Source organism: Serinus canaria, chromosome 1 (genome assembly GCF_022539315.1).
Source record: "Serinus canaria isolate serCan28SL12 chromosome 1, serCan2020, whole genome shotgun sequence".
NCBI lineage: Eukaryota > Metazoa > Chordata > Aves > Passeriformes > Fringillidae > Serinus > Serinus canaria.
In genome coordinates this window covers 75386607-75408881 of record NC_066313.1, presented here as the reverse complement: position 1 = coordinate 75408881, position 22275 = coordinate 75386607, and the positions used below count along the sequence as shown (strand labels likewise).

Here is a 22275-nt window from a genome sequence, read left to right as displayed (position 1 = left end):
CGCCTCAGCCCCGGGTCCGCGCCGGGCCAATGGGGGCGCGGAGCCGCAGCCGGGCAGGTAACCCGCCTGCCAATCAGAAGGGCGCTGCGGGAACAGGTGGGCACGGCGAGGCCCCGCCCCCCGCCCCGCTGGCGGCCGCGCCAATCGGGGCAGGGAGGGAAGCGGGGAGGGAGGGGCTGCCCGCGGCTCCTGGCGGCGGCGGCGGGGCCGCGCTCCCTGCCCGCCCCCCGACGGCCAGCCCCGGCTAGCCCCGGCTGTCCGTCCGTCCGTCCGTCCGTCCGTCCGGCGGCCGCGCCGGGAGGGCTGCGGCGGCTCCGCGCCGAGTGAGGGAGGGAGCGCGGAGGCAGCAGCCATGGCACTCGTGGCTCCGGAGACTCGGAAGTTCACGCGGGCGCTGAGCAAGCCCGGCACGGCGGCCGAGCTGCGGCAGAGCGTCTCCGAGGTGGTGCGCGGCTCCGTCCTCCTGGTGAGTGCGGCGGCGGCCCAGGCGGGGCTCCGGCCCGCGGCCTGGCGGGGCTGCGGCGGTGGCCCCCGAGGAGCAGACGGGCCCTTTGATCCCCGCCGGGCTGTCACGGTGGCGGGCTTTGATCCCTGGCGGGCGTGCGGCCGCTCGGGCGCTGCTGCGGCGGGCCGAGGTGCGGTGCAGCCGCAGGCGGGGCGGGCGCTGCCGGCCGTGGGGGGAGCGCGCCCGCCGCGGGATGCGGCTCCCGGCGGACACGGCCGGGCGCTCCGCCCGCTCCCCGCAAACTTCACCTGTGGAGCGGGCAGCTGGTGCTCGGCCTGACGGGACACGGTCGCTTTCGCGTGTGTCGGAATAGCGGCGCGAAAGTGATTTTTCATCTCGCTGCTCCCTGCTCTCTTTACAACTAAGATGCAGTTTTTCGTTGTGTCGTGCGGAATGGGAGATAAGCGCTGGCAAGTGCAGCAGGAATGTTTCAGTGTGTTGTTTATGCCGCTGTCCTGTACCCTGCTCGCACATGGTTGCTGCTCTCTCCAGTGCACAGTTGGGCGCGTTCATTTAATTTAAACTGTTGAAAGTGAATTTGTGTAAATAGTTGTCTAAACCAGGTGTTTTAGTTTAGAGAAGGCTGAGAAGGCATCTCATCTGTGCATATAAATATCTCAAAGGCAGGTGTAAAGAGGGTGGTGCCAAACTGTTTTCAGTGGTGCCCAGTAAAAGGACAAGGAGCAATGGCCATAAACGCAAGAATTTCCAACTCAAGGTGAGGGAGAACTTCTTTCCATTGAGGGTGCCAGACCACTGGAGCAGGCTTCCCAGGGAGGTCATGGAGTTTCCCCTCTCTGGAGACATTTGAAACCCACTTGGATGTGTTGCTGTGTCACCTACTGCAGGTGACCTGTCTTGGCAGGGGGTTTGGACTAGATGATCTCCAGGAGCCCTTTCTAACCCTAAGAATTTAATTCTGCTAGATGCTGTACTGAGGCAGCAGGTGATGACATCTTAAGCAGCCTCAGTAAGACTTTCCAGGGTTTCTCTCCCGGGACTCTTATTCATGGTATGCATTTGTTTTCTTTGTGGTTTTGTTATCTCCAAGGGGAATGTTTCAGTAAGCATTTAACTCTGTGTAAGTGAAGAAGTTTTGGTGCTGGGATTCCTAATACTGGAAGCTGATCTGTCCTTTGTTCTTTGCTCTTGCTAAGTATGATCTTGTCTTTTTTTAAACCTCCTGTTGGGACAGTGTCTTGTCATAGGTGTGTGTTTTGAGAGTAACAAATGCTGTAGCTGTGATTGAAAGACAAATACCTTTTTTTAAAAGATGACAGCTCTAAAATTAAATTGTTCTTTACTTATCTATACATCAGAGAATTTATAACATATGCAGAGTTCAGAGTCTTCCTGGATACTGACAGCTTTCCACAAGGTGCTAGCACATTTACATGGAGTGAACATCCAAATATCTTAACACTTCTCCAGGGATCAAGGATTTCTTGGGAACCATGGAAATAGAGTATATGTATTTTAAAATATTTTTCGTTCTGGGGGAGCACAAAAAAAGATTTATGTATTTTCATGACATAAATGGTTTTTTTTCAGTAGTCTGCAACCCTGCCATTCCCTCCTCTGCCTTTAGAAGGTTTTTCCTTCGTTCACTCATGACTAGTGTCAGTGAGTTGGAAAATATTTATGTGCATCTTTAATTAATTCAGGTTGACCATAATAATGGCGAACCTGGATTAATTAAATCATTAAGTACATAATAGGGTGATAGGCACTAATATCCCAGGTGTTTTTATGCTGTCACAGCAGCATATTCTGCAGAATTTTATGGAGATTAAAGAATTGATGGTGCGGAGTGATGTCTTGATCTTATCCTGGATAAGGTCTTCATCAGCATTTTAGAGAGCAGAAGGGGTGACTTACCATTCATGGTGACTTAACATTCATGTCAGGTTTTTGATCCTTTTATGTTAGCTTGATGCTGAATCCCCATCTCCCTCACATACAGTCTTGTGCTGAAGTTCACCTTCCTATTTCAGCTGTATTTTACCCAGGCTGCTATGTCTCTCTTACTATCAGTGCTATTCTTTTTATCACTGAACTCCAGTGTTCTTGTGCACACACTGTTTAAATAATGAAATAAAAGGCTAGTAATTGCAAGTTTACATTTGCATTTTTTTCCTCCTGTGAATATACTGTAACTCTTTTTGTTGAACATTGATGTTTGGAGTGAAATAGTACTTTTTTAAAGGAGAAATTTTGGTGGGATAGTACTGGTTTTTGCTATAGAAGACTTTAAAAAAATTTGCATCTTCAAGTTTACAGGTTTACCTGTTTCTTATCTGTTGGAGTTTCTGGGCTTTGTTATCTGAACAATCTCTTAGGCTGACCTGGTGAAAATACAAGTCTTACCAGCGTTGGAGTAGTTGTGGAATGCTCTGTTCCGATGTGGGACTTTAAAGTAAAGGAGACCCACTTTCCTTCCAAAGCTGCCTCTCAAAGCTCTTTGATATAGCACTTTCCCAGGATTTTTTCAACTGAGTTGTCAGCAAATTGTCTTGCTAAAACCATGGTTCAGCACTGGTAACTAAAGGGATCTTACTGTCATCACGTGCTCATGAGCAAGTGCTGAGGTTTTCCAGTACTGAAAAACTGCTGTTGGCCATTGACTAGTCGTGCTGTAGAATCTGGAGGTAGGAAGGAATTAATTCAAACTAGTAGTTCCAGGTGGATGATCTGTCCAGAACTTTACAACCAGCTATTGCTTTGGACTTTACATCTCTGCAGCAGAATGTACTGAGCAGTGATGCAAAACATCCAGTCATTACTTGCAGTAGCAGATAAATGGGAACTACTCTGAGCTGGAGTAGATTCTGTAAGTTGCTATTGTGGCTACTGTTTAACAGTTCCATCCATTTTTTCAATCAACAATGTATGGCTAGATTCAAAAGGGAAAAAGAAGAGCTTTGCCCATATTTAAATGAGGTTTATTATATCACATTACTAAAATATACTTTTTTTTTCCATTTTATTAATGTCGTTGAGATTATATTGATGAAAGAGAACTGAAAACAGCATGTCATCGGGATAGTGTAGTATATCTTAAATTTTCAGATTGCTCTTCATTGGATTTAAAAATCAGAGACTTTCAACCAGCTGACAGACTAAATAACTTGACTGTGTAGTAAAAAAACACGAAGCAGATGTGGTTTGCCAAGCTAGTTTTCATCACAGAAAGAAGCAAGCTGTCTTGTCAGCATTTGACATCTCATGCATTCTCTCTGTTGGATATAGTTTGCTGAACCAACAAGTACAGTTTGGTTGGCTGAAAGGAAATCTTGTTATTTGGCAATCAGCTTTTCACTGTGTTGTAAGGCACATAATGTATTTCTTGATTATTTGGATTCAGTTTTTATATTTTCTGCTTGACAGTAGCATCCTTGCTGAATATCCTCTTGTGCATTGTTGATGTTGTTTTGACTTCAGACTTGTCACATGACTTAATTTGATGCCTCTGGCCACCCAAATACATTTATGTCTGAGAGGGAAGATTATGGGGATGACAAGTGTGTCTCTTAAACCAGCAATCTTGCCAAGAGCAGTCTTCAATGCAGTTTTAGTATTATGCATAATTGAAAGTGATGTCTTTAAGTGATGATGAGTTACTCCAAGCATGTTGCATACAGATCAGTGTCTCGTTCAGTAGTATGTTAATGATAACTCAGTGACAAAATTACTCTACATTAGGCTTATTTATAATAATATACCTATATTAGAGCTGACATTTAAGGATAATAAGCAATTAAGATAATGTTTGGCCTATGCAATTTGATCTGCTTTAGCCTAGCTGTGAATAAAATGCCTTTGTCAAATATGCAGATAATGAAAATGATTAAGTATGCCAAATAATGCAGCAAAAGTTGTTTCCCCCATGTCAAAATTAATATTATACAGAAGAATTTTGTGATATGGGAAAATAAGATGAAATCTGAGAGATTCCCAAATTTCTCTATACATTTCTTCTTTTTGATTTGGATATGTAAAATAGGTTTTAATTATTTAAAGGCTAGAACTGTATCTTAAGACAGTCTTGGGCTTCATAGGTGAAGTTTAGATACCTGATGGAACTCTTGAGTTCTAAAACTTCTGGAAATTCAGCTTTTCAGACATGGTAGAAAATCAGTATATCACAAAGGCAATGCTTGGATCTGCTACTGAGTCTTTGATCTCAAATTCATTGGTATTCTTTCTTTCTTTATAAGAAAACTTATGTCAACTTGGTCCTTCCAGTCCTGATCTCTGCTTCCTGTGAATCTCAACTCCATAAGAAAAGATGGTGAGGTGCACTCTATGCTGTATTATTGCCAAGTTTTTAATACAGTGTGTCCCCAGAAATACTGGGAGGATTATGTAGTATTTATTTTGGGTTGTCATTTTCCTTTCTGATTCCTGTATAATTTCATATGCTGTGTGCACAGAGGGCTTGTGTGCTTCTCTCCACAGCAGCTTCTCTGTATGTGATGAACAGAGTATTTGGATCCTCATTAAGTGCCAGATTTCAGTTGTAGTGTGTCTAGAAAAGAGGGTTGATGACTTCCTTTAGCCAAGTGGGAATTCAAAAGGGGTATGTAATGCTAAAGGGATGAGGAAGGACTGGGATCTTCTAGAGCTGATGGGTACAGAAAAGCTGGAAACATGGATGAAGCTTGAGGTTTCTGTACATGGAATGTGAAATTGTATACATAAGGAATTTGGAAGCAGCAAATTGTTATGAATGGATGAGTGAAAGCAGGGAGATGTGAACTGACACTCAGGATTTTAAAGGAAAAATCATTGCTGGCAATGAACATCACCATAACATATTTCATCTTGTAGGAATCTGCTAAAAATGGTGATGCTAATTCAGTCACTCTGAACTGCTGAACTTTCTTTACCTGGGGGAAGAAGCCTAGTACTTGACCCTAAGAAATTATTTTAGTTTATGGTATGTACTGCTTACCTTTTGTAAAGGAAATAAAAATTCTCAGAAAATAAGATATTTTTAATAAAGATGCTTATTTTATTTTTGCAAAGTGCAATATATAAACTTTTTTTTATTAAATACAAGATAATAGTTAGAACTCTTACTTCTGGAAAAGCTGATACTGCAAAGAGGACACACTGGGTGTGATAGACATTTCTGTGGTTGTAAAGATTCAGAGGCTGGACTACAGTACTAAAGTTTCTATTAAGAAATACCATTAAACTTATTTGAATGTTAGAGTTCTTGCTCAGGAAGGCAATTTGAGAGACAAAATACAGGACAGTTGAGTTTCTGTGTGCAACAGATAGGTGTTTAAACTTTCAACATTAGATCATTCTTGTAAGGTGCAATTTCTTTCTTTATTATTTTCTGGAATTTTTTCTTTCCTGCTAGACAAGGATAATTATGTTTAAGATAGAAGAATTGGTGCTTTATATAAGTAGTTGTTTCTAATACAGCAAATGTCAGATGTACCTGATGCTGGCTTGGGTTTTCCATCTTACTCAATAGGGGATACCACAGTATACCTTATCTTTCCTCTCTTCCTCCTACTCATGCCCTTTAATCCTCAATCAGGATGTTTCTATCTCAATGGAAGTAGAACTCATTACACCTACATTTAAACTTGGGACTTTCACAACTCTGTGATTATTGGTTTTTTTAAGATCTTGTGCAATAAACTTAAAAGCATGTATCTCACTTAAAGTCATTGGTTATGCTACATCATGCTTCAGTGCAAATGCTTCGAAAAGGTTTGAAACCACTCATCTTGAAAACTAGTGTACCCTTAGTGTAAACTGTCTTTTCTGTTGCATAGGTGAGAATGCTCAAGTTACTTTTAAGCATGTGTGGTCATTGGGCTCTCTTGTGAGTAGTGTACCTGAGATTAGATGACCATCAGGGATATGAATGTGTATGCAAGATCAGTAATTTGTGAGCTTGTCAATTTTGCCAGGTATTTGTATTTTTGAGGTAACTTGGAGATTCTGACAAATTCATGTTGGTCTGCTCTAAAAATACTTAGGGGTTATGCATAAGTTATTGAAGCAAACAAGGGGAGGTCAGTTTTCAAGACAGCAGGGAGCTTGATTGTGGCCTCCTGAGAAATGTATTGCTTTTATTTAAGAATTTTTGTAATTGTTAGAGGTGGTTTGATGCCACTGGTTCTTTATGGAGATAAAAGGTGCAGTAACATCTTTTGTGCTGGTGTTCAGGGAGCTCTCATTTAGACCTGAAGTTTCTGATGGTGGCTGAAGAACTTACTAATGCAATCAGTATAAAAAATAATATGTATTAAAATAATATATAAGTAAAACTTCATTCTTTAGCTAGTGTTTATTTTTATTTTGAAATTGAACACTCTCAAGTTCTTCATTGGGCTTGGGTGCTCCATCATTTTATGTGAGTAAAGACAAATCCATTTTTCTAGCCCCTCCTAAGATTGTCTGTGTCCATGGAGAGCATTAATTATGCAAGGCAGAAAAGTTGCAGAAATAGTCCATGAATGACACAACACTTCTCATTGAAGTATTTTTGAAATAACTTATTTCTAAAGACAAGAAGATACTCCAGTAATTCTGGTCAGGTAGCTTATTCAAGACCTAAATTTAGAGGGTGGATGGATGGATGGGTAGATAGATTTGTGAAAGGTGTCTTATATTCTGTCTTAGTCCAGAGGCACTGATGTCTTTGGTTTCTTAAATTTAATGATCTATGAGATAGTGGTAGCTATTGCATCTTGAGAAAGCTATGTTTTTTGGTTTTTTAAATTTTATTTTACTGTAAGTAAAGTTTTTTTGTGCCAATGAAAGTGAGCATGTATTATCTCAAAATAGAGATTTTGTCTGGCACTGAAGATGCAGTAAATTAACACACATTGAAACCTAATCCGTTTAACATTATGGACTGGATTTCTTGTATTAAGCAAAGGCTAGAGTTCCATTGGTAGAATGGACTCTGCTTTAGAAAAAACGTGTGCTAGGTTATCTGAAGGTCTTCAGAAAGTTTAACAGAAACTCTGAATGGGGTTTTATGAAGAAAACTCTTGTGGACCAGAAAGGTTTGGTCAGAGAAATTCAACATCTGTTGCTGGTGTTGTCTTCTGCTTACCCATTGTGACCATTTGGGAGAAATAGCAGCTTAGCTGCAGATACATTAAGAAAATAAAAACTGACTGCAAAGAGTAAGGGATGGGATTCTTTGTTAGTGACCCAAGGATGGATGGCTGCATCTGTTACAGCAGTTTGTCATCTCCTCATCTGTGCCCAGTGGATCAGGTGTAAGAGGAGGAATGGGGAATCCAGGTACTGTCTTCTGCATTCTCCTGCTGGGTCCAGAGATTCCTGGCAGTTCAAGTGAAGGGAAAAATGAGAAAGAAGAAACCAAAAGTCTTTGTTAAAAAGTCTGGATCTGGCACCTGAGGGGAAAAATGAGAAAGAAGAAGCCAAAAGTCTTTGTTAAAAAGTCTGGATCTGGCACCTCAGGCTGGTGGAACTAACCATTCCATTCTGTGACTAGGCAGTGTTACCTTGGGCTTAGTGGTGAATTGTGGTCTTGTTCACAGGGGTTTCAGGATGAGGGAAGAGACGAGAAAGTTGACTCTATATATCAGAAGCTTGATTTATTATTATATGATAGATAATATATTAAAACTATACTAAAAGAATAGAGGAAAGGATTTCACTAGAAGGCTAAGCTAAGAATAGAAAAGGAATGAATAACAAAGGTCTTCTCTCAGACCAAGACCGGCCGGCCAGGTGAACTGTGATTGGCCCGTAATTGGAAACAGCCTGATGAGGCCAATCACAGATTCCCCCTGTTGCATTCCACAGCAGCAGATAAGAATTGTTTGCAGTTTGTTCCTGAGGCCTCTCAGTTTCTCAGGAGGGGAAAAATCCTAAGGAAAGGATTTTTCATAAAACATGTCGGTGACAGTGAATATCCAGAACTTTTTGAAAAAAGGGGCAGCAGGTAAGATCTCTCCGAGGGATGGAATGCAAAGCAGTGCCATGGTTCTGTCACGCAGTCCCAGGCTGCCTGAGCCTGGAAGGGACCTTTGGAGGTCATTTGGTCCACCTCTCTGCCTCAAGCAGCATCACTTAGAGCCAGTTGCCAAGGCTGTGTCCAGGGAGCTTTTGAGTATCTCTAAGGATGGAGACTCCACAACCTCTCTGGGCAACCTGTGCCAGTGCTTGGTCACCCTCACAGTGAAAAAGTGCTCCCAGATGTTGAGAGGTAGCTCTTGTGTTTCAGGTTGTGCCCGCTGCCTCCAGCCCTGTCACTGGGCAGCTCTGAGCAGAGCCTGGCTCTGTTCTCTTTGCACCCTCCCTGCAGGAATTTACACACATTGATGGGATCCCCTGAGCCTTCTCCAGGCTGAGCAGTGCCAGCTCTCTGCTCTCTGACAGCTCTCTGACTGCTCCAGTTCCTTAATCATCTTTATGGCCCATTGCTGTGCTCTCTCCAGTACATCTGTGGCTCAAGCAGATTGCAGGCTCTTTCAGACTGGAGTACTTGTTGGTGTCAATGTTAATGGAGGCTTTTTCTGCAATTCTAGTTTTAAACCTCTGGGTCCAGGCCAAGTTTTGGGTTGAGGCCCTCTCTGAATAGAAAGGTCCATTCCACTAGAGAACCAGCTAGAATTTTTCTCCAGCTCAGTAGCAGATGAAAAGGATGCCGGGTACATTTAGAACAACATTTGTAATTCAACCCCTGCAACAACTGTGTAAAAAAAACCCCAAACAAACAGAACATGAAAGTTCTGCATCATTTTTCAATCTGAAGACTGGGAGGAGGAAAAAATAAGTCAGCTGTAGCTGCACATTGCCTAAAAAATCAGATTCACAGTATTTCTGTGGAAAGGTTAAGTGCAAAGCAGACCTTGTTTTGTGCAACATTCTCAGTAATGATAGTTCAGAAAGAAAGTGCCAACTTTATAATTCTGAGCAAATCAAGGAAACATGACTTAGACTATTTTTTTTCCTCCTGACTGTATTTGTAGTAGTCATGGAAAGTTTCTTCTAGTAACAATTCTAGGAAAGAATACTGGAAAATAAAAAATGTAGGACACTGACTCTACAAAAGTAGTCACTTTTCAAATGGTACCTCACTCTTCTAAACTTGTTTAAAGTTTTCAGGGAAGAATGAACAGTGTTAGTCCTTACAAGTTAAAATTAAATAGTCCCTTCTGTAGTTTATTCTGCTGAGAGATATATTTTTTTTCATGCTGTGGAAATATCAAGTGACCTCACATAAAATTAGCTAAGCTAGCTAGATGCTTTAAAATAAAACTTTTCCCCAAACCCAAATAAAGCAAGAGAAACAATGCCAAACCACCCAAAATGAAAAAAAAAAAAAAAACATGGGAGATGAACACATAAATGTAGTCACAACAAACCTGAGAAGGAGTAATGCTGATCCATAGCTGCTAGGGTTCAGAGAAGCCTGTAATATAGATCCATCAGTGTAAATAAATAATCCTTAGCTGCTGCTTTGTGTACTTCTGTGTGTTTTTTGATACTCAGGTGGAGCTATTGACTTAAGAAGAAATGGCATGTTGACAGATACTGATCTGGGTTTGGAAATTTGAGGCATAGATGAAACTGTTTTTAGTGCTTCCAGGTACTCTGTGGGTGGGGAGGAGTTGCTTGTTGAATTCAGAGATAAGACAGGAGCTTATATTTTGACTACTATAAAATTATTCTCCCAACACAGAGTGGGAGAATTTAAATCAGAATAGATAAAGTTTGCATAATTTGAAGTAGAGAAAGCGTTTAAAGATCGGGTTACATCAGTGCAGGATGTAATACATTTCACTTGTTATAATGCCCAGATTGTAAAGTAGTTCATTTCAGGAGCCTGGAATTCAATGTGACTGAGTTTGTAGACGTAAAATTTGGTTTCAGCCTGCAAATCCAGAGCCTCCACTGTCTTTGGATGGTTTAGTTTTGATATGGAGATGTATGATCTTGCTTGCCTTACTGGTTACCCAATGCACAGCTGCCCTTCACAGGCTGGAAGGAGTGTTGAAACGTACATCAATGAGAAGGTATGGATGCTCCACAGAAAGAGCTGGAGAGTTGAATTAGAATTGAATCAGTAAGATAATTCTTGTTCTCATTTTAACAGGTTTGTCAAGAAATCAAAAGTCAAATAGGAATGCTGTGGGTATCAACGTACAGAAAAGAGGCTTGAGTTTTAAGGTGATGGAAGGCTTGTTATCCATTTTCCAGTTTGATCACATTGGCAATACTATTTCACACTCTGTTCTTTAATGTTGCATAATGATCTTTATATCCCTTGGTTTCAGAAGAAGTCCTGTCCTTCACCAGGGTGCTGATTCTGGCTGAGAATATGCTTGCCCTTCACTTCATGCCTGTCTGGGCTTGTTTGTAACCATGTTGGTAAGGGACTACCAGGCAGCAGAATGGTACAGAACTGAAGCTTTGTGAAAATAAGATAGAATGTGGTCTCACCTAGCCCATGTCTCATTTTTCCCAGTAAGTGATGTTGTCAAGTGATATTTCAGATGTCTTTGTGCTAGGCATATTTTCACCCACTTGCACTGGCACTTATATGTACAATGTCATGTCATCTGATGTGGTCGGTGGTTTATGTGAAAATTGTAGTAGTATGTTTGTCTTTAAGGGATGTTCAAGGAGGCCACACTCTCACTGTTTGCTAGTCCAAAAGGATTTTAAATCTGTGTTGGTCCTCAAACGTCAGTGAGTTTAAAAAGAGCATTCAGGTTAATGAATAGATGACACACATCATAATTATTTGAAGGATGCTATTCTAGTTTCCTTCAGAAATTGTCCTGGGATTCTTGCTTGCCAGGCTTGTTATCACTTTGGAGTTATTTGCCTGGTATTGTATATGGCTTAATATGGTTGTTATGTTAATTTCTTCCCAGGCAGAGCATACAACATGATCCAATAGTTTTTCCTCATATTAGATATGGGGTACCTATTAGGAAAGAAAAATCAAATAATCCTGCTGTATGCAGTCTTGCTGAAAAAGTTCAAGGGACAATACATCCAGCATAATATTTTGGCAGCAATTCATCTCCTGTAGGGGAAGTTGGAACTTGTTCCTGGCAGAGCTCGGAACAAAGGAAAGGAGAAAGACCTGAACCTGATTGACCTTCTTAGGCAAATCAAGAGTAAAAAAAGGATGTCTGAGTCTGAAGTTTCTGCTGCTCTTACCTGAATACAGTAAGCTTGATTAAAAAAAATGGATTTTAATTTTTTTTCTTAGTCTGCTGTATTGTTGACCATTATTTATTCCATCATGGTTTCATCAGTGTTCCTAAAATAATATCCTGAAATTACTCTGTTGTAGCTCTCTAATGGAAATAATATTCTCTTGTGGTTATTGTATCAGCTAATTAAAATCCCAGAATGATCACTTTAACTTCAGAAAGCTGAAAGTTCTGTGACCACTAGATGGAGTCCACTGAGCATATTTCAATATCAGAAATCCTGTGTTATGGATTGAAGTGTTGAAAGGGTAGGTGTTTTGTGTCTCATGCTTACCAATAAATGCTCATTTATTCAGTTTAGATTGGTTTGGTCAACTTCCCAAAGTTCTTTGGGTTGTTCTTGGAATGTCTATCCAAGTTAAGTTAAATTTGAACTTAAGGTACAGAACTGGCAGATCCCATTGCTCATCCGTGAATCAAAGTGTATTACTCATGTAAGAACGGACCTGTGAGAAGACTGAGCTTTCTGCAGCTCTCAAATATGAAACTTAAAGCTATTGGCTAAGATATTTAGCATTTTGTAACTAGCAGGGCTAGAAATCTGTGTGCATCTCTCTATCAGTGCTTATGTAGTTCTGGTCCTATGTGTATGTAAGATTTGAAATAGCATTTCTTGATCTATGCCTCCTCACTTCTCTAAATATATAAAAGGTATAATAGACACAAAAAATACCTTGTACAGGTAGGACAGACTAAATCTTGCTCCAATTTTCATAAACATTTCCTTTTACTTTTGATGTGATCTTTGACATTCATGGCATCTTGTATAAAAGATAAATTACCTCTGGTCTTCAGCCCGGTGCTATGCTCAGTATTTCTAATGTCATGGTAGCTTTTTGTTTCTGTTGGATGAAAATCTCTTCTAAGGGTCTTGCTCAGTGCATAGATGCTCAGTCAAAATTACTGGGAATTTAACCATGCTGTTCTCAAGACTGCTCCTGGAGTAACTACGCTGGCTTTCTTCTGAAGGATGAAATTCTCTTGGAGAAAGCTTTTGTCTTTCTGTTTCAGTGGTTTGTGTGTGGCTATCCAGTGTACCACCACAGAATCATGGAAATGCACTGCCTGAAATTCAGATCTCTAGAAGTCACCTAGTGCAATCCCCTGCTCAAAACAGGTCTGGTTAGAGCAGGTTGCTCAGACACTGTGACAGTCTGGTTTTAATACCCACAAAGATGGAAATACTTCAACCCCAGTAGCTGTCAGTCTTCATGGTTAAAAAGAAAGTAAATAAATCCTTTTATGCAAATGGAATATTCTGTGTCTGTTTCCTCTTGTTCTGTGACTGTATCTTCAAGAAGAATCTGCCTCTTCTCTCTAGCTTCCCATTAGGTATTGCAACAGCAATAAGATTTCCCTTTACCCTTCACTTAAGGCTGAACTGTGGAAGATCTCTTAGATTTTTTCATATGTGAAACACCACAATGGCCCTCCATTAGACTCAGTCCAATATATCAATATCTTTCTTGTCCTGAGGAGCCTGTTCAGCATGTTCACCTTGGTGTTCAGCAGGATGTCATCCCCTCATCCATCCTTATCCCCTCATCCATCCTTATCCACTCATCCAGACCACATCTAGCTAATTGGGGTACAAGGATGCTATGGGAGACTGTCAGAAGCATTCTTTCACTAACAGTATTCCATGCTATCTCCTAGTCCACAGAGCCAACCATCACATCCCAGAAGACAAACAGGCTGGTCAGGCATAATTTGTCCTGAGTAAATCCATGTGGTCTGCTTGGAACTGATATACATCTCTTACTCTCTATACGTCAAGAAATTGCTTCCAGGAGGGTTTGCATCATAATTTTCCTGGAGATTGGAGTTAATCTGACCAGGTTGTAGTTTTCCATAACCTCCTTAACATTTTGGAGAGCAAATATGAGGGTAACTGATGATAATCCGTATTTAAACACGTCCTCTGCATTGTTTTTGACAAATCAAGTGCTTAAGAATTTCAAGACAAAATAAAACTCCCTGTTGTGGCCACAAGGAAACTTTCAGCATAGTTTCTTCTTTCTGAAGTAACCTTGCTTATTGAAGAGAATTACCTGGTAAAACTCTTCTATGAAATCTGCATGCAGGAGTCATTACAGAAACAATATTTGCAAAAGGAACCAACTAAAATCTGAACTTTCTGGTCCTCTGTGAACATTCCTATTAAGTATGAAGTCTTTTATATACACTTTTTACTATTGCAGGGCTATTGGATCTTCAGGTCTTTTCTGCAGCACATCTTTTTCAGGCAGAAGTGAGTGTGTTGCCTTTGAAATACTGTCATTGGCTTGTTAAAGCACTCGAAATATGCCAAGCTGGTTTTCACCTCTGGGCTGAGGAGGCTTTAGGGCCCCATCTCTAGTGTTCTGAGCCAATGTACAGGCAGCTGCTAGATGAGAGGTAGTGCTCCTCCACCTACAAATGCTGTCATGTTTTGTGAAAAGCAGGGAATTCAGTCAGGATGTGTAAGATCTCTAAGGAAGCAGACGTTCAGTCATGTCAAGATGGCATTAGTCTGGGCATTTTAAATGTCATGGACAACTTTGTAGGTAAAAATACAAGTACCTGCTTCTAATGTTTCAAAAGGTTAAGGATGTTTTTGTGGCCCTTATGCTAGGGCTTAGGTGCTTGAATCCTCCCTGAAGTATGTTCTCTTGCAGATAGAGGGCTGTGTCTTTATGAAGTGTTTTCCTTTAGTAGTGGCTCTTCTGAAGACAGAAGCATGTTTTGTAGTAAACCATTGGAAGGTCTCCCTAGTTTGATCCCTACCCTCTTAACTGTTCAATTTCTGTCTAGGAGTCTCTAAGTTCTCATTTTGATACTGAGAATTTTATAGGATGAGCTGATTTTATATCAACCCAAGTTAAATCCCTAACCTTCCTATACATTAAGCATCATCAAATGGAAACTTGTAAACATTGTTTAGAACTGTCTGATTGCTAACACACATTTAATTTGTACCTGTGTCATTATACTTTCTTGGAACACATTTGGTTGGCAAAGGATTGCTTAACATGTTGATTTGAAATCCTCCAGTTCCCAAGTGCAAAGTGATTATTAGTAATTTACTGTAATCAGAGGAGTGGTTAGCCCCTTAAAGCAATTTTTGGAAGGAAACTAGAACATCTTTATTACTTTTCCAAAAGAACATGTCTCAAAAACACATGAATCAACAATCTGGAGCTAACACAGCTAAATAATTTTTTTGTCCTCCTGGTGCAGTCAGTGTAGATTGAATGTAGTCTATAGCAGGGAGGAGCTTGTTGTTCCCCATATAAATGAGTGGTTTGGCTTAGGGGTGTAATGTTTGCAATGTGTGCTAACACAAATAGCTTGTAAGTCTGCATGCTTTCTGGTGTAGGCCCTTTTGCATAAACCAAGAAAAGGCAGCCATTAGTGTTGTCTCCTCCCTACAGCCTTACATTCCTCCACTCCCTGCCCTATGGAAAAAAGACCTTTCCATAGCACAGGCTCGGCTAAAGGCAGTTTGCAATGGGTAGTTTGCTGCTCATATGTACAGTCTGGGCTTCTTCATATATTGATTTGTTGTGCTTTGGAATTTTTTCCATTGGATTAAGACTTTTACCTACCTTGGGCTGTCTTTTAGCTCTCTTCAGTGGGCAAAGTGCTGTCAGACCTTTGTAAGCATTTTTCCAGCCTCCCATTTGTCCTGATTCTGGCCAGGACAGGGTTAATATTTGCAGTAACCAGGAGGGGGCATGGCTAGTCCCCAGAGGTTATTCTCTACCACCTTATGTCATTTTCTGGGGACATGGGAAGGGATCTCTTGCAGTGGGGATAGTGTGATGGTGGTTCTGGTGTTACCAGGGGTGTGTGGTGAGCAATTGTGTCAATTGTTCACCTCTTTCTGGTACATTGTTATTACTATTGCTGCTGTTACTGTGTCTTATTTAATTGCTGTTTCCAGTATATTGTTTCCAGTATATTGTTTCCAGTATATTGTTCCTATCTCAGCCTGTGATCTTTGTCCCTCTGGTTCTCCAGCCACCCACATTGTGGAAGAGCATGGGGCAGTGAATGAGGAGTGTTTCAATGGCAATGGTTTGGATTGTTTCAGTGGGGACACTAAATTGGGGAATACCTTTACTAAGCCATGACGCCATTTCACTTTGAGATGTGAAACTGAAGTGAGTAATATTGCATTGTGTCACATTGCTGCCTGGATGGCCACTGCTTGTGCAGTGTGGTTGCTGATTGCAATTCAAGGAATCTCCTTAATGAAGCTGGAAACTTCCACTTTGCACCAAATTAATAAAAAGTCTGCTTGTTGGCAGACTTCTTTGCATTGTATACTATTCAAATTTCTCCTGCTCCCTGTGGTTTTTTTCTATCCCACATGTCCCCATAATTATTTCCCTTTCAAGCTTTGTTTGGAATCACAGAATGTAAGCTGAGTTGAATGGGACCCACAAGGATCATAAAGTCTGACTCCTGGCCCTGCACTTGACTGTCCCTAGGAGTCACACCATGTGCCTGAGAGCATTGTCCAAACTCCTCTTGAGCTCTGGCAGGCTGGTGCTGTGACCACTGCCCTGGGGAGCCTGTTCCAGGGCCCAAACACCCTCTGGGGGCAGAACCTTTCTCTAATATCCAACCTAAACCTCCCCTGACACAACTCCAGGCCATTCCCTCAGTCCTGTCACTGTCCAGAGAAGAGATCAGTGTCTGCCCTTCCCCTCATGAGGAAGTTCTAGACTGACTAGGATGCTTTTCATGGTGGTGTTACCACTGTGTTGATCCATGTCAGTTTCAGCTGCTGTTTCTAAAATACTGTAGAAACCTGATGCTAAATTTATTCAAGCTATAGTTGAAATTAAATTTTCTCTTAATTGGATTTGAATTAGAACACCTCCCAGGGTCATTTCCAACCTGAGTTAGATTTTGGTGTTTGCCTTTTTAAATTAAATATTTTTGTCTTTCTGTTTCTCCATAACCTAGCTAGTATTTTACAAGTCAGGTAATTTTCTAGACATGTGGAAGAACTGTCTAGTGCATGATAACTTGTTGTTAACTGACTTGTTTTTCTTGCACTCTCTTAAGGTGTAAGCTACTTTTTTCTTTTTTTTTTTTTTTTTTTTTTTTTTTTTTTTTTTTTTTTTTTTTTTTTTTGCTAGAGACATTTGCTATTATAAAGTCTTTGAAATTGCATGGAAAACCATCTAATCAGTGCTTCCTTTTAATGATCTCTTCACTTTTGATACCGTTTTTGTAACCTGAACCTTGTCAGGTCTCTAATTATACATTTCAGATTGGAACAAAGTGGTCCTCTGTACTAGAAACAGTTAACTTGAATGTGTTTTTGGGGAATGCCTTCTGTGGTAATTCCCATGACTGTTTTCCCTTGCATGTTTGTAAGGATGTTGTTATCCAGCCTTAGTGAATGGAGCCCTGCATTTCCCTCACTGACCTACTTCTTCTTTTCAAAGAGGGTAGGGTAGGTAGGGAGACGTTGCTGTGCAAGCTTCATGGTTATGTATGAAGCATCTTTGTCCTTCATAGTAACATTTATGCCAAATTCTTCACCATGACCTTCTTTGTTCTCCCTTATGATAAAGCTGCTCATTATTAGCAGAACGGCCTTAAAACAATTGGTGTTTCTGCCAGTAGGAGAAATGGTCTAACTTCTGACTTTCTGAATATGGGACTGACAGGAACTACTTGGATCACTGTCAAGTATTGTTGGGTTTTTGGGGTTTTTTTATTGATGTGTCTGCATGTTGTTATGTTATATCTAGGTTAGAAATGTAATGAGAAACATATTGACATGTGTTAGCTAGGCAGATGTTAGGGGAAAATGCTATTAAGTCTGAAATATTTCTTGTGAAGTATCATAATAGTTTGCAAATATTTCCTTGAGAAGGAAATTTTCATGGGGACAAATCTGTAGCTGACATCTTGAATCTGCTTATTCCCTCCCTTCCTGCTTTTAATTTAGCTTGCTTTAACTCCACTGCAACAATTGTGATTCTGTAAAGTTCACTTTTTCATCCAGTTTTACAATTTGCTAAGTAAATAAGTGCTTTCGGTTTAGCAGAAATATAAAACTCCCCAGCACTCTCTGACAGGGTGATACAGCACTCTTGTGATGTGGATTAGGACAGCTATGTTTTGCAAATTGCTTGCCTTTAAAAGTAGTTTTCAAAATTTAACATTTCTTCTCAGTGTCAGTTGTACAACAGATACTGTTGCAGCATGTGAACTAGTGTCCTGTAGTGATAAATTCAGTCAGTACAGGTGTGAGTTACTATAAAACCAAGAAATGTATGTATTTTAAATTTCATTCTATATTTTTGTTTTAGAGGTGGATGTTGATCTGAACTAGATAGTATTTTTCTTTCTTTTTTTTTTTTCCTTATGTGACTATTGATTATTTGCAATCAAGGACTAGTTAGTTCAGCTTTTAGCAGGTGGGAACTGACAGATCACTTTGCATGTAAGAAAGAAAGGGAAAAGTGAAGGCAGTCTTCAGCTCCCTTGTGGTTTGCCTGAACTGATAATAGCATGCTCTGACATAGAGATTTGATTGAAAGAAGTGCATATAGCATGCTGTTTTCTTGGCATAGCAGCAGTGATTTAAGAATTTCGCCCTCATATTTTCAGTGGTTTATATTGCAGCTTTTTGTTTCAGACATTAAAAAGCACATGTAGGTCAAGTAAAGAAGTGTTTGCCAGTACGAACTCTGTGCTAAGCATTCTGGGAGACTGCTTTCTTGCAGCAGATGAGGATTCTTTGTGGCTGGCAGCAGAAACTGCAGCAGTATCTTTGCAGTTTCCTTTCATCTTTGATTATGTTCTGAGGATCTCAGAATACAGGAGCTCTTTCCATAACCCCTTGGAATATCTTTTCATCTCTGTGGTGGAGTGCAGCACATGCTGAAAGCCTCCTGTCTTCTGCAGCTGAGGTATCCTTTGCTTTTCATCGCCCTCTGATTTTTTGTCTTCAGCCGCTGGATTTTTGGCAGTATTTGGCTCAAGCAAATAGGATTACATTTCAGTAGCTGATGGTTTCTAGTCGAGGAACATACTAAATGTGGGACATAATGAGGATTGTACAAAGAAATATTTCTGCAAAGGACAGGAAAATTACTCGAGGCGAGCAACGGAAGAAGACATTCTGCAAATGCAATCAGGGCTGCTAGAAATGCAAAATTCAACAGATTGGGAATGGGTTGCACCACAAGCGTGATTCTGTTTAAAGGCATTCGTACAGTTTTTGAGAGAAACTGTGGCTATATATGCAAACAGCAAGGGGAAAACAATGCCCTTGAATACACAGCATTCAGCTTGACAGATGAAGATTCAGAAATATTGATTCATTCATTCCTGGTAAATAAAAACATGTTTCATTAATAATTTTATCTGCTATTTAAAAGCTAAACTAAAACCAGAATAGCATGTTTATTTAACATCTGCTGTGTACAGACATGGATGTGTATCTTGTCCTGATGTTGTAGGATTTAGTGCATGTATGTGGCATGTTATGTATGTGTGCATGCATCTGTAATGTTAAAGTTTAAGATTCATATTCCTTATCTCATTTAGATTTATATTGATAGCTCTGAAGAGTTTCCACTCTGTAATTGTTGTACAAGATTGTCTGCTCTTAGATCTTTCTAAACATACTCTTGGAATGTATTTGGCACTTGGACTGAGGAACAACTGATGGTTATGTTATTTGAAAAAACTAAGGAAGGCATTGTTGAGGAAACAGTAACCCAGCATTTAAGGTTTATTTTTTTCTTATGGATTCGAGTGCATTTTTTTCCCCTCTGAAATGGTTTAACTGTTCTATTTCTGTTTAACTTCCTGAAAGGCATACAGGAGCATTCTAGAAGGAAAAAAAAATGGTTAAAGGTAGCAATAACTGTTTCCTGAGCCTGCTTTGATCTGAAAGGCTTTCTAGGTGTTTCCTGAGGTAAAGGAACCAGGATTTAAAGTGAGACTGTGGTCCTTGTACCCCCCAGGTTTGTGACGTGTTCGTGCGTCAGGTGTATTACATTTAGGCTTGAGGGGGTGGAATTGCAAGAGCTAACTAATGTGCATAACTTGCTTCACAATTGGGCTAGTTAAGGATTTTAATATTAATTCAAACCAATTTGAGTTGACTTGCTAATTGCTTTGTCACTGGCTCAGTAGTTGGGATGAGAGGGGCGTGGTGCACTGAAATAGCTGGACAGATTTTGAGCTTGTTATCTTGCTGGCATACCCATGCTATGCAACTGCAGCTATGGAAAGTCTTTAGAAATTTTATAAAGCTTCTGTTGCCTTTGTGCTGTTCAGGTCCTTTTTCTTTGCTGAACTGAAATTTAAGGGGAAAAAAAGGTGTGTGGTTGCACATATGTGAATCTATCTATATACACGTGTGTATATGTATGCACACATATATGTAAATTTTTATTCATGGATACACACACAAGCTTCTAGGAGGGAACACAGAATAATCTGAACTGTCTTCAGATGCTTTAAGTGACTTATAGTATGTATATTACCCTTCATGATAGCATTGCATTTGCTTAATATAGTTTGATATTACAAATAAAATGGCTTCCTCTGGGTATTAGAAGCTTTTTTACACTGTTAGCCATTTTTAAGTTAGCCTCATATAGAATATTGTTAGAAATATGTTAAATTCTGTGTATTGAGGACTTTCAATTACTTTGGTAATACATTGAATTTTAAGACCTAACACCCTTACTGGCCTGGAATTCTACATGTAGTTAGGTGGGTGAATGAAGAAATACTTTTTTTTTTTAATGTAATATGACTTACTGTAACTTGGAGTATGCAGTGAAATGTTTTTGTATATATTTTTTCCTTCGTTTCACATGGTACTGTTCCAGCAACAATTTTTCTTTAATTTTGTCCTGCAGAATTGGTACAAACTGGCAAGATGTGCTTAAACTGCCATTTGCAACTGAAGTTTTACATCTGTCTCTTAGGGGGTTGGATTTTTTCCAACTCCAATATGTCTAGATACTTTTAAATAATGGAATTATTTTTTTAACTTTTCCTGTATGGCTTTGGTAGCTTGGTTTAACTGGAAGTAGTGGATTAAGATAAGAAATTTTCCGGGGAAAATACCTGAATATTAGTATGAAGGAGTGTGCGGAATCAAGGAGTCGGAATGACTTCCTGTTCTTTGTAATGGACCAGTGTAGTCCAGACAAATAAAAGTCAGGGTTTTATAAGAAAAAAACAGGACTCTGTTTAAAGGTCATGCTCTTGATAATCAAAGTTGGTGCTGGCTATTGCTTTCTTAGGTGTTGTCTGAGGCTGGGGAGCAGGTGCTACTGATTTAGCCCTGAAGATTGGGAAGGAGGGATTCTCTGAAAAACGGCAAGGAGAGGGAAGATACTGCAATCCTGGCAACAGTGACAAGTGATTTTATGGAACTTATTGAACTATATAAGACATGTATCTCTTAAATTACATAATGTCTGTATGCTTGTCTAGGTCTTTCCCTTCCAGAGTGGTGGCTTTCGGGGGGACAAATTGTGTTGCTTCTTGTGGAGAAGCTATGCACGGAGGTGGAGGCTCCAGGAATCTCATCTCTGAAGAGAACCTGTATGGCCAAGACCAAGAGTGACACCAAAGGCAGTGTCACTTGCTTGTGTTGTTTTTTATTTTGGTGATTGTTGCAACAGATGCAAGTGGGTGTGTGGTTTCATCTCTTTGTCTGTGCTGTAACATATCCTAGCTGCAATGTCTTAGCTTGGCCTCTTTGGCTGTAGCTCCTATCAGGTCTGCTTAGCCACTTTGTATCAAATATCTCCTGACACAGAGCTATTGTCAAAACACCAGTGAATTCAGGGAGTCCTTTCATTTAACAGCACTGTGATCTTCTTGTAAAATCGATGTTGAAAACCTGAAAATTTCCAGTGAAAAGGAAACTCTCAGGAAGTAGCTCCACTTGAAGAAGAAAATCACCTCCTCTGAGAAGAAAGTAAGGAGGCAGAGGCAGTATGTTTTTCTTATTTACCCTTTAACCCAGATGTCAGGAGGTTTAATCTAAAGTCTAGTTAAATCTAATTAAATTTTATCTTAAGAGGACCTGTTATTTTGATTGCTTGAAGGAAAGATAAAATGAAGCCCATGTGAGAATGGCTTCTGGGGAGTACAGTTTATTTCTGTCCATCTAATGTCATTCAAACTTGCAATGAAAATGGTGTAGCTTAGCTTCAGGCATATTTCTAACCTATCACTCTGTATTGCTAGAACATGGGGTTTTGTAGGGTCTTTAGGTCTGCATGGATAAGGATCTTTATTTTAATAAAAGATTAAAAATTTAGTTTGAGATGCTGTTAAAAGTTGCACCAAAATTAATGAAATTAAATTTTCCCCAAATGCCCATCTTGGGCATAATTTTTTTGGCAAGTGTTGAGAAAACATTTTAATGTGCTTAATTTTGTAGTAAGTTGAAGGATATAGTTTCAGAATACTAGTTTAAATGCTTATTTACTTTGCTTAATTTTTCTAAATTTTCCTGTGATTTGAAAAAAATTAATCTTCAGAACA

At 40.0% G+C, this 22275-nt stretch overlaps 1 protein-coding gene across 4 annotated transcripts in view; it reads left to right on the top strand.

The window, feature by feature from the left end:
• Nucleotides 1–203: 203 nt before the first annotated feature.
• Nucleotides 204–22275, top strand: part of DOCK9 (dedicator of cytokinesis 9) — a 113170-nt gene continuing 91098 nt past the window's right edge. For all 4 annotated transcript variants that reach the window (XM_050979969.1, XM_030233985.2, XM_050979242.1 and 1 more), the window contains exon 1: nt 204–466. In XM_050979969.1, the coding sequence (XP_050835926.1) occupies nt 353–466 (114 nt within the window). In that variant the 5' untranslated portion in view covers nt 204–352. The remainder of the gene's footprint in view (nt 467–22275) is intronic.